Source organism: Electrona antarctica (genome assembly GCF_951216825.1).
Source record: "Electrona antarctica genome assembly, chromosome: 14".
NCBI lineage: Eukaryota > Metazoa > Chordata > Actinopteri > Myctophiformes > Myctophidae > Electrona > Electrona antarctica.
In genome coordinates, this window is record NC_136795.1 from 18091516 (window position 1) to 18109851 (window position 18336).

Here is an 18336-nt window from a genome sequence, read left to right on the forward strand (position 1 = left end):
TAGCCCATCACATACATACATACGTATTCTCCGACCATTCCTCCGAGGCTGTGGGACCCCACAGTCCAGAGCCGAAAATAGCAGATTTACAAGCTCACATTGCGTGGCGGACGGTACCAAGTGTATGGGTAACTGGCGCGTTGTGAGTTTGTAGATCTGACGCGCGACACCGTAGTCCGACGACGCCAATCTTCTGGGCGGGGCTAAACACTGCAAGCAAGCGCACTGGCGCAGGGTTTGTTTTCAGATTGTGAGCGGCGTATGTACGTTACGTTTCACTTTAGCTTGTTGTTAGCCATTTATATTACACAAAAGGACTACCGTCAACGACATAAAATGGACATGGTGGACATGGAGACACGACACGGGATGGCGGACCGGGCGGATCTGGACGGCGGCGGGATGCAGATCCAGGCCGCCTGCTCCTCGAACGGCAGTGGCGGGGAGGACGACGAGTCGGAGGCCTTGGAGCGGTCTCGAGAATCCGGGGACTCTAGTTTCCTGCACGGCGGGGATGGAGAGGACTTGGCGGGCTGCAGGGAGCAGGAGGTTACGGTGGACATCGGAGAGACGTACTTGTGTCAGCGAGCCGATAAAACATGGCGTGAGTATTGTTTACATTTTATTTGTTTAAATTTAAATGTTATTGCTTTATCGGTCGCGTTGCACTGAAACTTGTAACTTAGAACAACAATCTAGTAGACTGGAATCAATGCACGTCGCAGATTGCATGGTGCTTATCCGGTCCGGAATTCTGGATTCTAGAGGTACATGTAACATGAAATGAATATTGGCAGTTTCAAAGCATTCATAGATATCATATCATTCATGTTGGTAGAATATGCATTATGTCATAGCTTATGGCTGTATATCCCTAGAGTCACATAGGTCTAAATTCGATGGGCATCATGGGCTACAAAAGACTATATAACAACCATTCATTAAGACTTCAGCACAGATTGACCATTAACCATTTATTGTAAAGCTATTGCATTTATAGCCCCTCTCGGAACCCTCGTAAAAGGTTTCTGACATTTGGATGTTTACCTTTTACGGAGGGTCCCTTGACAGTTGTCGCCCGCAACATGGCGATTCTGGGATACAGGCGGACTTGGCCTCGCATATGTCCTTGCTGCGCTGTTTCAGTGATGGTTATATGTCTGTAAAGAAGCATATATCTGCAATAGGAGACAACGGAGACAACGGAAACATCAGCGAACGGCGCAGAAGGCGTTAAGTATTTTTAATCTTTGTTAGACCGTTTTGGCAGCTCTGAAATTCTCTCTTCCCATGTCCCGCCTCCCGAGCGGTGGCTGGCTAGCTGCACGTCCTAGTTACTGCCTCTGATTGGCCGACCGCATACATGCAGGATGTTTTTCAGAGCTGCCAAAACGGTCTAACAAAGATTAAAAATACTTAACGGCTTCTGCGCCGTTCGCTGAGGTTTCCGTTGTCTCCGTTGTCTCCTATTGCAGATATATGCTTCTTTAGAGACATATAACCATCACTGAAACAGCGCAGCAAGGACATATGCGAGGCCAAGTCCGCCTGTATCCCAGAATCGCCATGTTGCGGGCGACAACTGTCAAGGGACCCTCCGTAAAAGGTAAACATCCAAATGTCAGAAACCTTTTACGAGGGTTCCGAGAGGGCTATTGCATTTAGTATGGCGGTGTGGCTCGGCTCATGTGATATCATCACCTGTGCACCGAGACACAACTCTGATATCATATCGTATTTGATATCTCAGATTATCTGCATTGAGACACAGCTCTGATATAAACAACAAACCCCAGAGAAGAGCATAACATTATGTCATCAACAACATAACTTCCATATAGGCCTATCACATAGATACTGAACATATCGCATTTAGTGTTGCATTCAATTAATCGATATGGCAATATATCGATCGACAATCCGGACGATAGGTGAATCGATCGAGAGGCTGCTGCCTGTTGTTTAACGTTATCAAAGCCCCCCTTGCAAGTTGCAATGCACTCCCTTAGTCCCTTCCCAGACCCTTTGTTAGGATGTTTAGACATTTATTTTAATTTAAAGATCTCTGTGGGCCTGCCCTGAAAGTTGCAAATTGCGGCTAAGATACCCTAACAGAACTAGATACTACATATAGTACAATCCATAAATCACATCTATAATCATAGAATCACCCATTACAGAACTAATGCCACAGGGAGGAGGCCGGGGAGGTGGAGGGAATTTGAACGCTGACATCTGAACACCCACAGAGTCAGCTAGCATGTAGACTGAGGACAGTGTATCCAGACTGTAGATTCACAAAGATGCTAAATGCCGTGAGCGGCAGGAGTCTCTTCCTGGTTTTGAGACAGCTGGTGGATGGAAAATGAAGCTTGCGCGCAGCTTCCACTTGTCGCGGAGGCAAGCGTTTCCAGTTTTCTGGCCGACACTGCAAGTTGCAGCGTGGGTGGAGCTTCATTTCCATCCACCAGGAAGAGACGCCTGCCTCTTGCGGCATTTGGCATCTTTGTGAATCTACTGTCTGGATGCAGTCTATTGACTGCTTAAAAGGAACACCTGATTGAATGTGGGCTTGCTTGAGTTAGGGCTCGTACACACTGCACGATATTTACTCTGGTTATGCTGTCGGAAAGCATTTTTGGCGCTCGCCGACAACCCCCCCCCCGAGCGTTTCTGAATATCTATCAGGTTTGATATTTGGCTGTCTCGCCGACTGGACATCATACAGTATGAAGTATGAACTGGGTTGCGACCGCGTCACAAGAAGGCCTGTATTACAGTCAATGAGAGCACAGGAAAGCTGTGCTCACAGACAGAAAGTCTGTCTGTCTATTTGTATCGATAGATGATAATATATAACCTTTATTCCGTAGGTAAATCCAGGTGTCATAGGTAGCTATATTAGCCTAATATTGCTGTTAAATAGTCTATAAAACCAACGCATCTCACCAACGTGTGTGTGTGTGTGTGTGTGTGTGTGTGTGTGTGTGTGTGTGTGTGTGTGTGTGTGTGTGTGTGTGTGTGTGTGTGTGTGTGTGTGTGTGTGTGTGTGTGTGTGTGTGTGTGTGTGTGTGTGTGTGTGTGTGTGTGTGTCAGAATTATTTAATGAAAATCAAGATTTTAGCGTCCTGTCTCGCTCTATTTCGCCCTGTATGTTCCTGTGTGTGCACTGTGCAGAGAGAGAGAGAGACGCAGGCTACATCCTTTCGGTCTCGCGCATGTATCACAGGATCCTGCACCCATACGTGAGACGTCAAAATGAATTTAAATAAAAAAACAAATGTAGCCTATATGTATCGGGTCTGGATCCCATCGTCTTGCAGTGTGTGATCCCTAGTCGGCGATCGTTTAGTGTGAAAATCACAAAGATATAATGACAGCCGAATTAAAAAAAAAGACTCCTGTAGTCAAATACATAACGATCTGATGACTCGCCGACAACTTTAAAAGTCCTATAATGTGTAGCTGGCAGCAAATGAGAGTGAAGGGAGTTGACATGCAGAGAGACAGCTGATTTAAAGGAGCAGAATGAATTACTGCTAGAGAATGAAGGGGGGATTATATGATAAACCTTCTGACTTCCGTGTCTCAATGAACTATCGCTTCGCTGGATTTGTTTTTATTGAGGTTGCTAACTATTCTCCTTTCCCCCTTTCAGATTCAGCTGAGGTGATCCAGACACGGTTGAACGAACAAGAGGGCAGAGAGGAGTTTTATGTCCACTATGTGGGATGTGAGTTAACTTAACACACCAACTTCCTAACAATAGCTAAAATAAAGACTGTATATGACTATGATCATGCTTTACTTTATATGACACTTCAGGTCCATAGGGTTTATCTATTTTGTTTCACACACTGACACATTTAATATCATAAAATGATATCCATTCAACACGTTTGTATTTTAATTTTATGGCACCCCCATATCTTCAAAGCCGGATTCAACCCTACAACCGAACCCCTCCCACTCACTCAGATCAGCTAACACAGGGAAGCTGTCAGAACCTTCTGTAATTCAACATCTGTGACAGCGCTCCACATGTCCCGGACTCTTCTCCCTTCTTGTTTCCAAACTGTGGAACAAACTCCCCATTGAAGTTAGAATTGCAGACTCACTCCCAATCTTCAACTGTAATCTGAAGACTCACCTCTTCAGACTACCTTAGCGTCTATAGCACTTACCGTAGCACTTGCCCTAGTCTTGATGACCTTGCAGGCTTATGCAAAAGCAAAAATGTAATTAAGAGATGCAACCGATCCGATATTATATCGGGATCGGCCTCCGATCCAGCTTAATTAATGTATCGGAGATCGGATTTGACGCCACCGATACACGCTCCGATACAGGAGGCGGAAACGTGTTTAATGTTTACTACAGACCGTCCTGCACAGACAGTGCAGTGAGCGAATCCAACCTCCAGTATGTACAGACTGCAAACAGAGACTATAGAAAAAAGCCCCACTAAGGTGCAATATGCAAGAGAATGGAATCACTTACAGAGTTACAAGTATTAGAAGTATAAAGTTTACCCGTCGTCGCACGGATCAGTCAAGTCACTGCATGCGCAGTTCAGTTGTGTGGTGGAGCATCTCCACACCACAGCTGCGTTCTGACATTGTTGTTGATGAGATTGCTCTTGTAATCCATTCTTCTGCTATATATTAACTGCACACACGTGCTGTTTAGCGCTATGTGATTCAATCTTTGTAACTTTATTATTGCCATTGAAAAAAATGCTGCTGTGACGATGATGATGATGAAGAATAAGCGCACGTCGTCGTCGCGGTTAAATCCGTCTTTATATAATTGGCTCAGTTATCAAACCATGACATTGTTGTCAGAAGCTCAAATATTGATTCAGATTGTAAGTTTAGTGCAATTCTTAAGACAAAGACAGAGTTTGCAAACTAAAGTATCATAAGCACAACACCAGCACCATAACAAACGTCCTGAGGTATTTTTTTTTTCTCCCCGAGTTCTGTCGGTAAGGCTCAAGGCTTTTGTCACATGATAGCGCAGCTGATTCCATGCATCACATTAGGGGTAAAAGGTACCACTGTACATAGCAATAATAATAATTACTATTATTATTATTAATAGACCATAGTATTAATTAACAGGTTACATGCAGGCATCACTTTAGGGGTAAAAAGGTACCTTTGCACATAATAATAATAATAAACCATAGTATTAATTAACAGGTTGCCATTTCCTTAAGGTTTACAGGTTAAACACTTCTTATTCTTATTTTTAAACACTTAACCATAAACATCCCCTCTTTGAATTTAAATGTAAGGTATTTGTACATTATTTGCTATTTGGAGATATGCTGTGTATTACAGCCTTGTGTAATATTACACAACAAACAATATTAATAGTATGACTGCTCTATTATTTGAAGCCTATTCTACAATTAAAAAATCACACCCGTGTGAAGTGAGGGGCACTCTTATCATTGTACATCATCATGACGTAACATGTCTATTTGCTCAGACACTATGATGTAAATTCTCCATTCATTGTCAACAGGAATTTAATGTTTGTGTAAGACAAAAATCTACACTTAGCTGAATATAGGAGGGGCTTGCGCCCCTCAAAAATAAGGGGACTTCCCTCAAGTCAGACCACTCGTTAGTCAGACCCATGCTGCGGGTTACAAATCATCGTGGCTTGGGTTAGGTTAGGGTTTAGGATAGTGTTAATAATGGTCTGACTAAATTGAGATATCTAACCAATGCCACGCTACCAAAAATAATGTCAATGCGCATTTTGTATTTTAATTTTTTGCTATGTAAAATCGTTGCATCTACATTACATAGTATGTTATTTAGACAGATGCCATGTGTAGACCTGGAATCCTATAGTAAGCCTTGCCGAGCCATGAGGCCCATAGGGCAGGATACTATCTCCTGTTTCTGTAGCGTGAGGCAGCTTGATGTACAAGTACACCCCCTGGACATGACGCTAGTATGTCGCAGGGACTTACCCCCAATCCAACCCTTGATGCTGAGTGTCAAGCAGTGCAGGGAGGCACTGGGTCCCATTTTTAGAGTCTTTGGTATGACCCGGCCGGGGATTGAACCCCGACCTCCCAGTCTCAGGGCGGACACTAACCACAAGGCCACTGAGCTGGTCTATAGTAATGGTTCCTAAACAGTGGGTCAGGACCCATGTTTTGGTCATGGACCAATTTGTATAGGTCGCAAATAAATATAAATAAAGATAAAGATCTATAATTTCAAAAGATTTCAAAAGTTTTAACAAACAACGCAAGTAAAAATAATCCCAACATTTTTCAAAAGTATTTCATGAATACAAAAATTGGAAAAACATTGAAGTAGTGAAAATAGCAGATCTGCAATTGTAGATCTGCTATTTTAACTAGTTTGCTTCCCTCTTGGATCTTGAGTTAAAAGGTATGGGATCCACTACTATAGTGTGTGTGTGTGTGTATAGTTTCATTGTACAGATAATTTATCTTTTTTGAGGGGTGCTAGCGTCTGGCTTTTGGAATTACGTCATATGGCAGCAGCCAGGTCTATAGATTTGTAATGTTTCAGTGATGTAAATAGGTTTTCAATGTAATGGGTCCCGGGATGCACAGGTGGTCATTCGAATGAGTCCCAAAAAATTCTTATGAGTCCCAAAAAAAATCACACCTGTGTGAAGTGAGTGGTGCAACTCCGTGAGGGGGTTCGCGGGGGGGGGGGGGGGGGGGTTCCAGACCCCCAGGAATGCGCCCAGGGGGCCGGGCCAGTTCCGGCGTGCCGCGCCGCGTCCGAAACGGTTGAGAAATGACAGAGTTACCGTGTGGCGGTCCCTCTACTGTACCCTCTACTGTACTGTACTGTACTGTCACTGTAATGTATTGGCACCCCCCGAAAGCATCATATATACAGTTAATACGTGCGTGTGTGTTTGTGTGTGCGTTAGGTTGCGCACAGATGGTGAAAAACAACCATGCTATTGTTGTGCTCATACCCAGACACCCAGACACACACATAGCTCCGTAAGGGAGTGGTTGCACCACTCAAAAATAATAATAAAACATTTTTTATTTTTCATTAAAAATATATATATATTAAAATATCAAATAGGCCTATACAGTATATGTTTTTATAGGCAACAGTGGATTTAACATACCAATCAAAAGTTGTTTGCAGTTGCAATTATTGTACTTAGCCAAAATGCAAATAGGCTTGCCATTGTGGATGTAAAATAATTTCTTTGGAAAATTGGAACTTAGAAGTCACTTGAGTGAGTCCCTGTCTACAGGGAAGAATGGCCGAAAATCGATTAGTCGACTAGTCGAATAGCAAAACGGTAGTCGACACTGTAAATCAAAAATCGGGTAATCGTTAATATTATTTTTAATATTTCTTTTTTTACAGCAGACATGCAGCTGTGAGCTCTGTGGTTGTGTTGGTAGTTCTCCAACTTAAGTACTAATCCATTCCTGGCTGATTGTTTTCATATCATATACAAGCCGACTGTACGTGGGTTTTGCCGTCACCGTCACTCGTGTAGGTGCGGTGTGCGGCGGTGGCACTGGCAGCATTTAAGACAGATTTTCAAACAGCATATGCCTCATAGGCTCATACGCTCAATGGGGACAACTACAGTGTGTAAATACTTTTACTATTGGTGAGTTTATTACTGTAGTTTGTTCAACAAGTTAGATTGGAGACGTGTCGTCGTTTCGTCCGGTAGAGTAGTATAGCAGGAGTCCCTCGACTCCCTCCTCACTCTGCCCAATAATATCCAGTTTGGTGACAGTCAAACTACAGTAGCTCTTCCCGTGATTTCATGATTATTTTTCTTATTAATCTTTCTTCATGCTTATCCAACAAAAGTGCAGGCGTGCGGCATTATTAAAAACAAACAGCTATGCCGCGCGATCATAGTTATAATAGTCGCGGTGGAGTGAAGGAGTTGATCATCTGATTCATAGCCTGGCAAGCCTGCTAGCTAGCAAGCCTAGTATGTAATCATAACCCCCTCCTAGCTTGTAGCTCCTTCTAAAAAACAAAGGAACTGTGGTTGTAACTTGTTGTTGAACATGGGTTGTATGAAAATTATCGCATCGTTCATTCCTCCTCCTCCGTCTACTCTCCACTCTCCAACTGAACAAACATTTTCAACAACGTAACATGCTATGCTGCGCCGTAGAAAGGTCTTGCGCATCAAAAATAGCAGATCTACAAGCTCACAGCGCGTCCATCCGTGAGTCATTGTGGACTTGCAACTTTGACTTGACTTTTAACAGCTGATGTGAATTTCGGCCAATCAGAGCGGCATTCAGCGTAATCTAGTAAGAGAGTGGCGGCACTAGCGTTGACTCCCATTGTAACAATGGAATGCGGAAGTGCTCATTATATCTCAATGGGATAGTTCCTATGTTTGGAACTATAGCCCATAGGCACCCGCTTTGTGGCGAGATCAAAGCGTGTCGCCACTCTCTTACTATTCCACTCGGCCTGCATTCAACGGCTCTGTTCTGCAGTTAATCCTTCACTCGCGCTGGCCGTTTCAGAACACGATGTTTTAATGCTTGATTGGATGGAAAAAAATATCATATTTTACCGCCGACTAATCGACTATAAATCGATTTTGATGGTATTCGTGTCGACTATCAAAAATCACGTTTGGTTAATGCCCTAGTACACACGCATACACACAAGACAAGAGACAAAAGAGAAGCGTTTATACAGCTGCCATTAATAGTGCCGTTGATTGCCAAGTCAAGTCAAGTCAGGGACCAGGGTCAGGGTCAACGAGGCTCGTTAACCAGCTGATTCATATTTGCGTTGAAAGCGCATCCACCGCATAGAGTATATAGGGGATCCACCGAGCTCAAAGCATGTTGGAGTGACAAGCTAGCGGAGCAACACACTAAAATCGGTCGTGGATTTATTTTGGCCGGTCAATTTGAGATGAAAAGGTTAGTACTAGCAGACCTGTATATGTATAACGATCAATATTATTCCAGAGTGGTCCAAGAAATACGTTTAAGACGATCGAGGGCTCATCATGTCGTGTCTCTCTCTCTCTCTGTGTGTGTGTGTGTGTGTGTGTGTGTGTGTGGGGGGGGGGGGGGGGGGGGGGGGGGGGGGGGGAACAGTGTGTGACCGAAAGAGTGCTAGACTTCCACGTAGAACAGTGTGTGACCGAAAGAGTGCTAGACTTCCACGTAGAACAGTGTGTGACCGAGAGAGTGCCATAGTCTTCAGTGCAGCCAGGATAAAGTTGCGTCCTATGGATGCAGAGGCTTTTGGTTGAATGCGTCCCATAACTATAAAGTGCGTTTTGGGACGCAAAACGCACCCTATTTACATCACTGATGTTTGTTAGAGCACTAAACGTGCTGTCATGTGGCAGTCAAGTCTATGGACTTTTAATGTTTGTTTACAGCACCTTAAACAAACATTACAGGTGCCCCTAACTTCACACGAGTGTGATTGTGTTATATTATACTGTTACACTGATGATAGGTTCTTGGTTTATCTATGCTCCTAGTATAGATTACCATTTCTATGCATTTGATGTATTGCCTTATGTTTTCCTTGCTTAATTTGTAAATCGCTCTGGATTAAGGGTATTTGCTAATGCCTGAATTAAATTGTAAATTGATGGCATTAAAAACGATTTTGTGTAGTCTGTCAGTATCAAAGTGTCTGAAATGTTTACAGAAACATGAAATAGAGTTCCATTAAAATTCTACCATCATCCATTGCTTTTTGGCCCATGCAGTCAACAGGCGCCTGGATGAGTGGGTTGGCAAGATCCGCTTGGCACTCACCAAGACAGTGAAGGATGCAGTGAGGAAGAGTGCAGAGATCGGAGGCATCGGTGAGCTAGGGGAGCAGCCGGAGAGAAAAATCACCCGAAACCAGAAGAGGAAGCATGATGAGATCAACCATGTGCAGAAGGTGTGTAATCTTGTCCAGGTTGTCTAAACACTAAAGCAGTCAGAGCCAGAACTAGAGATTTTCTTCTGTGAATGCTCATGACCGGGATTTGTGTCATAAACCGTGAGCCTTGTTTTGTTCGATTGCAGTCAAAGTTCTGTTTTGCAGACCAAGGCTTGCTTTGAGCTTCTTGATTTTCCCCCAATTACACTGTTGAGGTCAGTTTTATATTGTTGGTTGTATAATTGGCATTGCCTAGGACTGTTTTGTTTGTTCAAGCTTTCTTGCAGGCTTGCAAGGTTATCTTCTTCACATGGTTATCTTCTACTAATACTTATTGATGGAATTATACAAGTAATGCTCTCGAGAACATATTCAATTGATCAAAAATGTCTCCATCCCCTATTTGCGCATTTCTTTTTTCTATAAAGCTGGCAAGATCCACCTCCTCCAAATGTAAAACTTTGTATTATTATTATTATTATTATTGTGCCAAATATCAAGTTTTGGGACATTTATTCACACAAAAAAAACTGGTTGATGGAATCCCACTTGAGACCAGAGAAGCGTTTTACTTGGGGTCAGGGTGCAATGTAAATACAAAAAAAAAACAAGCGTTGTGTACCTGACCTGTGGCAGTTTGTTGGTTTATGATTCTGACAGGATTTAATTCATCTCTCTCTATAGACTTATGCAGAGATGGACCCCACAACAGCAGCCTTGGAGAAGGAGCATGAGGCGGTAAGGAATGTGTGGAGGTGTGAGTTGGAGACAAATGCTCAGATACACCATGTACTCAACTGTATGCAAGCAAAACAAAACCCGGCAAGGTGGCTTAAAGGCTGTCCGACACAAAGTGGAGGTCCTACTTCACCGCCAAAATTAATAACTTGACATTCAAATATTATTTTATTTTGTATTTTTTGCAAACTTCCACTGCAGAATGATCAGAATGTCTTTTACAATTACACATCAGAATCGAGTAAGCTGTATTTATAAGCCAAGATAGGCTGCAGCCTATTACAACTCTACTGAAATCCACATCAAGCGTTTTGCCATTATAGTTAGCTCTACATAAAAATAAATAAATACTGCATTCACAGTATGTATGTTTCCAGCACAGACAAAGAGAAAATAATTCTTGTGCGTCTCCTTCCCCCAGATAACCAAAGTGAAATATGTGGACAAGATCCAGATAGGGAACTTTGAGATCGATGCCTGGTACTTCTCGCCGTTTCCAGAAGACTACGGCAAGCAGCCCAAGCTGTGGATCTGCGAGTACTGCCTCAAGTACATGAAGTACGAGAAGACCTTCCGATATCACTTGGTCAGTTCAACACCCTGCATGTAGGCTGCAAAAGGGGATGGACTAGTTCTGTTTTCAAGCTAAAATATTGTCGCTGTCGGATGAAAATCTCATCTGTCCAAATAATTATTATGAAAAAGATTATTGATTAACAAAATAAAAAAGATATAAGCTCACAATGTGACGCGTTGTAATCTAGTAGATCTGCTATTTTCACAACTTTTGTGGGACACTGTTGTATGAAGAAGTAGGACATTCATTTACGAAAAAAGTTGAAATATGGAGATACAATGATTCTGCCCGACAGCAACGATATGGTATCGGGATAATCATAACACAGGATGTACTGTATCTCTGTTTATTTATTTATTTTAATGGTTTTTTTTGTGGCTTTCGCCTTTATTTTATTTTTAATGGAGGGACAGACAGTAGGCTGACAGGAAATGGGGAGAGAGATGGGGGGAAGACATGCAGTAAAGGCCGTCGGGATCGGGAGTCGAACCCGCGGCACACTGCCAGACTGGATTACCAGCCAAGGTGCCTGGACCACTGAGCCATGGCCCAGGCCTATCTCTGTTTATTTGTCACTCACCCCATTTAAAGGGAAATGGGATGGGATCAGTTTTGAACATAAATCCCATTCTTCTCATTGCTAGGAAATCATAGTGTGGCAAAAATAAATCCCCTTGTCTTCTGTGGCCTTGCTTGGTGGTTTAGAAAATGTCATTATTGCATCTGTGGATGCAACTGGTGACTTGCATCTGAGGATTAACTGTTGACTTCCTGTCTCTAGTCCAACTGCCAATGGAAGCAGCCGCCCGGTAAAGAGATCTACAGAAGAAGCAACATTTCAGTGTACGAGGTGGATGGGCGAGATCACAAGGTAAGCAGAGCTGGGGAAATGCACTGTAAATCCTAAGTAACTCTTTGAGTTAAATCAACACTGAGGAAAGTGAGATTGGATGAGGCAAGATGAGAATGATTCAGTTTCATGTAGAGCCGCAACTATTTATTATTTTCTTGGTGATTATTATGCTAATTGCTTTTTTGATTAATTGAAAAGCGTGCTTTTTGGGGCTAATTTTGTATATCAACGAATCATTGCGAAAAAACAATGTTTTTCTTTTTTTTATCGATTAAGTCTGTCGTACAATACAGTCACCGCAAAAATACTGAAAAGAGGTGATCTACAAGCTCACAATTGCAACATGTGTTGTGAGCTTGTAGATCTTCAACTATTTTAACTGTTGCACCCCTAGTTCATACTCCTCTTATGGCCCCTACACACTGTAGGAGTTTTAAAGTTGTCGGCGAGTCATCAGATCGTTATGTATTTCACACTGCAGGAGTCAAGTATTAGTTATATGCACGAACATCTGGCATGGCTAATGGTTGAAAAGAAATTAGCAGTGAGTCTTCTAATGCTACTGCGGAACATTATTTCCACTGGTAAGCCGTATAGCTTGGCTCACCAGTTAAAAATGACTTCTGAACATGGTTACAACACCAGAGGAGCAGCTTCTGGCAACATAAGAATAAAAACAACACCAAAATCAAACTGTCTTAAACACTGACACTGGTATATATAGGTCAATAACTCTCTGGAATGCACTGCCCAAAAACATCTTATCTACAATTCATAACAAAATTACTTTCAAAAATAATATCAAGATATACCTTGCCAATTTGCCAAGTACATAACTGTGATTTTGCGAATTTGTTCTTTTGATTTATAATGTGAATTTGCTCTTTGTATTTGTTTTTATTTTGTTCTGTTTTTTATTTTAAATTGTATTTTTAGTTGTACATTTGTATTGTATTTGTTTTATTCAGGACCCCAGGAAGACTAGAGGCTCAGTCATGTGTCTCTAATGGGGATCCTTCAATAAACATAAACATAAACACCAAGATGCGATCCAGACCCGATACATAGGCTACATCATTTGTTTTTTATTCCAATTCATTTTGACATCTCACGCAGGTGCAGGATACTGTGATACAAGCGCGAGACCTCTCTCTCTCTCTGCGTGCACGCCACACACACAGGAATCAGGAATAGCTTTTATAGACTATTTAACAGCAACATTGGGATAATATAGCTTACATGTACGACACAGGACAGGAATTTACCCAAGGAATAAAGGTTATATATATTATCATCTGATCATCTATCGATACAGTTGACACAACAGACAGACAGACAGACAGTGTCAGTGAGCATAGCTGTCCTGTGCTCTCATTGGCTGTAATACAGGAATTCTCTGGACGCGATCGCAACCCATTTCATACTGTACGATGTCCAGTCGGCGACAGAGCCAAATATCAACCCTGCTTGATATTCAGAAGATGTCAGGAAGGCGTCGGCGAGCACTTATCGGCGCTATATCTTCTCGCAGAGCCTTTCACACACAGCGAGCAAAACCTCGGCGATCAAAGCCCGATCTTGCGTCAGATCGGCGAGCGCCAAAAATGGTCCCCGACAGCATAATCGGAGCAAATATCGTGCAGTGTGTACGAGCCATTAATGATCATGGTTGTTTGTTGGTTTCTGTGGTCAGATCTATTGTCAGAACCTGTGTCTACTAGCCAAGCTCTTCCTGGATCACAAGACGCTGTACTTTGACGTGGAGCCTTTCATCTTCTATATTCTCACTGAAGTCAACAGACACGGCGCACACATAGTCGGTTACTTCTCCAAAGTAAGTTCTGCTGTCCTTGTTTTGTTTTTTTCTTTTTTGTTAACTGGTTTAGCGGTTAATGAATAGGATCTTATGATTTTGTTTGTACAGGAGAAAGAGTCTCCAGATGGGAATAATGTGGCATGCATCCTCACACTGCCGCCCTACCAACGCAGAGGCTATGGAAAGTTCCTCATAGCATTCAGTGAGTAGGAGATAAGACGCATATTAAAGGTAGAGTAAGTGATGTTTTTTGGTTAAAACAAAAAGTTTTTCGTCAAAAGGCTAAAGTACTATTTTCTGATATTAATCATTCATATAGACTGTTCAGTAACGGGAGTCTCCTGTATCCTGTCTGAGTCCTCTATTCTGATTGGATAAAATTGTTATCCTGAGAAGATACTCCTGTTACTGAACACACAACATAACATTGATCAGAATATAGAGCTATCTAACACTTATTTTAACCAAAGAAAATCACTTAACCTTTTAGAACGATACTGTGTTCGTTCATTGATCCAAGCGGGAACACAATCTATTGATTGATCATTAAAATAAACCTGCTTCAAAATGCACGCAGCCCACCCATCTGACCTTTTAACACTGCAGCCACGGCTGCTGTTTTAAATGGTCAGATGGTGAGAATCTTTTGAGATGTTCGAGTGGCCCTTGATCCAGAAAAGGTTGGGAACCCCTGGTCTAGAGCAGTGGCCTGAGGGTCCTGATCCACAGGTTGAGAAGCACTAGTCTAGCTAGCATTCAGTTAACTGTGTGTCTGTCTGTAGGTTACGAGCTGTCTAAGCTGGAAAGTGCTGTGGGCTCCCCAGAGAAGCCGCTGTCGGACCTTGGCAAGTTGAGTTACCGCAGCTACTGGTCCTGGGTGCTCCTGGAGATCCTGAGAGACTTTAGGGGTACACTCTCCATCAAGGACCTCAGGTAGACAATGTTAATGTCTGTCATTTATCAGTGTCAGTTCTAGAGAGCAGACAGAGCGAGACAGCCTCTCCTCTGTCAACTATGACAGGCACACACACACACACACACACACACACACACACACACTCTCTCTCAGTCTCACACACAACTGCTAATTTCAGATCCAATCCACTTTATTTATATAGCACATTAAAATGACAGTGTTGAACCAAAGTGCTGTACAGTCAGTTAGTACAGTAGGTGTCCTATCTGTGGTTGGGTAGGACACCTACTGGTTGAAAGACGTATTACATTCAAGTCAAATGGAAACAAATTGCGAAGAAACTCGGTTAAAAAATGTCAGTAACATCAGTACATTCCCCCTCTGCCTTTAATGGTCACTTAAGCTTTTTCATATCAAGTTCCATTATTTATTTGGCATTTGATCCACGGACCACCATCTGATGAGATTTACCCTTGCAGACCCAAAACTGAAGAATATTTTGTTATCGTTGGCTAAGATTTTGTCCACAATTCAATGCTGTTGGCAAACAGCATTGAAAATGTATCAAAATTACAATTCTTCTACATTCTCTAATTTTGTAGACTTCTTGTAAATTAAGTAATGCAGATGTATCAGGTTTAACAATAATGTAACTCTTGAGTGCGTAAAATGAAACCAAATAAACCTGTACGGTTCCATTTGGTTTCATTTTACACTTGAGAGTTAAAGATCTATAAGAGTCCATTTGGTTACCAACTCCATCATTTAGCTGGTGACCACCTGGAACCCCCTCAAGGACCACTGGTTGAAAACCACTGCTCTAGTGTGAAAGCTAGTTGTGAATAAACCTAGTCTTCACATAGCCGGATAGTCGGAGATCTCCCCCTACTGATTTACTGAATCTAAAGGCAGATTTACAACTAGGGTCCTGGGTTCGCAGTCGCACCCGGGTCCACTTGCCAGATGTTTTAGTTTCTCTACTGCTATAGATTTTGTACTACTATATTATACACTGTGTCAAACTCGCTACTTCACCCCTTACAGCCAAATGACCAGCATCACCCAGAGTGACATCATCAGCACACTGCAGTCCCTCAACATGGTCAAGTATTGGAAAGGCCAGCATGTCATCTGTGTCACACCTAAACTGGTGGAGGAACACCTCAAGAGCGCACAGTACAAGAAGCCACCAATCACAGGTATACACCAGTTCACTCATGCTATGTTCAGACTGGCAGCCCAAATCCGATTGGAATCAGATTGGTATTTGATCAAGTCTAAACTGTAAGAAACAACATGGAAACCATGTTCCTACTGCCTAGATGGTTTGAAATGCTAGTTAAAAACGGATTCCTAAAGATGCGTCAGTCTTGACTTTGTCGCATGATGATGGTGTCACTGCGAAAATAGCTGATCTACACAGCTAGATCTAGCTCACACACATTGAGCTTGTAGGCCTTCAGTGAGTGACACCATCGTATGTCATTGCAACATTACCATTACCAACATTATTGTTCTTATTTTGTTGCTATTCCTCTGCCCCCATGTAAAGTTTCTTTGGGTACTCAGAAAAGCGCTATATAAGTTTGAAATAGCATTACCACAGCAACCAATGCAGCTAGGTCAACAATGTCTGAATTCACAAATCAAAACTGATCAGATTTGAGAAACTAATACGCACTACGGCGCAGCTGATATGAATATAGCCTTGTGTCCCTGCCCTGCCAGGCGCAGCTGATATCATGGTGCTCTCGGACGTGGGAATAGGACTGTCAAATTATTATATCATCTATAAAAAAATCTTACCACAGGCCTGAGGCAAACCTCTGTCCTCAGAATCTGTCTGTTCTGACTGGTTCCCCTCTGTGGCTGGAGTAATTGATCTGCATTTTGCACATGGGCATTGGTCAATGGCATATGCACAAAATAACGATGCCCATTTTTCACTTTCCCAAAATCTAAACTGTTTATTAGTGTTTTTATGTAAACACTGGGCATTCAGTGGTCGGGCTATGGGATTTGTCATCACCATGGTTACAGCCACTGCTGCTTACTGCCTGCGACCACTGCCAGACCGAGAACGCTTCAAACTTATAAAGGACTTTCATTTACGGCCCCTGTCCACACACTGTGTTTTATGAGCGGGAGGGTGCTTTGGATATCGTCATCATAGCACGCAGATTCACATGTGCAATGTTCTAATCCAGCCAGGTTGTGTCATTAGCATAGCCTCTTTCAACAGCTTAAACATCAATTTCTCATGGTTGTGGGAGCGACCACTGTACAAACGCACAGGTGTGTTTGATATGGGTCCGCGACGCTCAATGTTCTAATCCAGGTTGTGTTGCTGTGGGTCTGCCTGGAACTATTGCAGCTGGACAGACACCGAACAATGTGATGGTGACAGCCGTAGTGATGAACACGTGTGACTCTCTTTCTCTCTCTCTCTCTCCTCCACAGTGGACACCATGTGTCTGAAGTGGGCACCGCCCAAACACAAGCAGGTCAAGCTGTCGAAGAAATAAGAGGTGGATTGGGCCTGTTCATCGACCCTTCACCAAGTTCCCCCTCCTTACCACAAATCTGTCTTGAATTGTGGAGCTCCATTCTTAACCACATTAACCCTATATAGGCTCTGTGGGGTGAAAACCTTGTATGTCCAAAAACTTTCTTTTATTATATTATATTATGTTATGTTAAAAAAAGGGAAAATAGCTGATCTACAATCTCACATCACGTCCCATCGCAACACACTGAGCTTGTAGATCTGCATGTATGACATGCCCAGAATAGACCACCGAAGTCTGACGTAATTTACGCATCCTACCTGGGTCACCATAGATGTGTTTAATATCGTACCATATAAGAACTGTGTTCCAAAAATAAACAAACAAGCACGGTGGTTTGACTCATATTGATATGAAGCATCAAGTGACAGTGAGAAAACACTAATGTTACCGCTGCCACATTTATTTCATTTTTGCCATAAATATGAGTGACTGTGGTAAACGATACAGAGCCACTGTAAGATTGCCACTACAATATCGCCAGGACAATTTGTTTATTTTTGTACAACAATGCTTATGAGATGATTACTCGGGATGAACAAGTGACTTCAGGATGTCGGTACTCTAGGGAAGCTATCGGTTCATGTGGTTAAGAAGAACCAATGTACATTACCAGACTGTTAATATTTTGTTCTTTTTTTAAGTAAAACATGTTGAATTCAGATATTTGTCTGCGTATTTAATTATCAGTGTTTTGCATTTATGACATAGTCGTGTATATTACATTTTGTATCAATGATGAGAGAAACCGCTGAATAATAGTTCTAAAGCAGAGGTTTAAGAAGTTAATGAAGAATTACACAATTTATTTTATAGGAGAAACTAAATTAACCAGGTTTCTGGTCAAAAACCAACAAGAAATAACCAGGTAATGTCATTAAACGCAATACACACTACACAATTATACCAGAATTATATAATATATAAGTGTTTTAGAGCCTGGTAAATTAACAAG

At 42.3% G+C, this 18336-nt stretch overlaps 1 protein-coding gene across 1 annotated transcript; it reads left to right on the forward strand.

Moving 5' to 3' along the window:
- Positions 1-171: 171 nt before the first annotated feature.
- Positions 172-18043, forward strand: kat8 (K(lysine) acetyltransferase 8). The gene is made up of 11 exons (XM_079520027.1): positions 172-604; positions 3659-3733; positions 9754-9932; positions 10599-10652; positions 11074-11238; positions 12011-12100; positions 13776-13916; positions 14007-14100; positions 14681-14831; positions 15859-16013; positions 17275-18043. The coding sequence occupies exons 1-11, from the start codon at positions 262-264 to the stop codon at positions 17337-17339; spliced, it is 1512 nt and encodes a 503-aa protein (XP_079376153.1). The 5' UTR covers positions 172-261; the 3' UTR covers positions 17340-18043.
- The last annotated feature ends 293 nt before the right edge of the window (positions 18044-18336 follow it).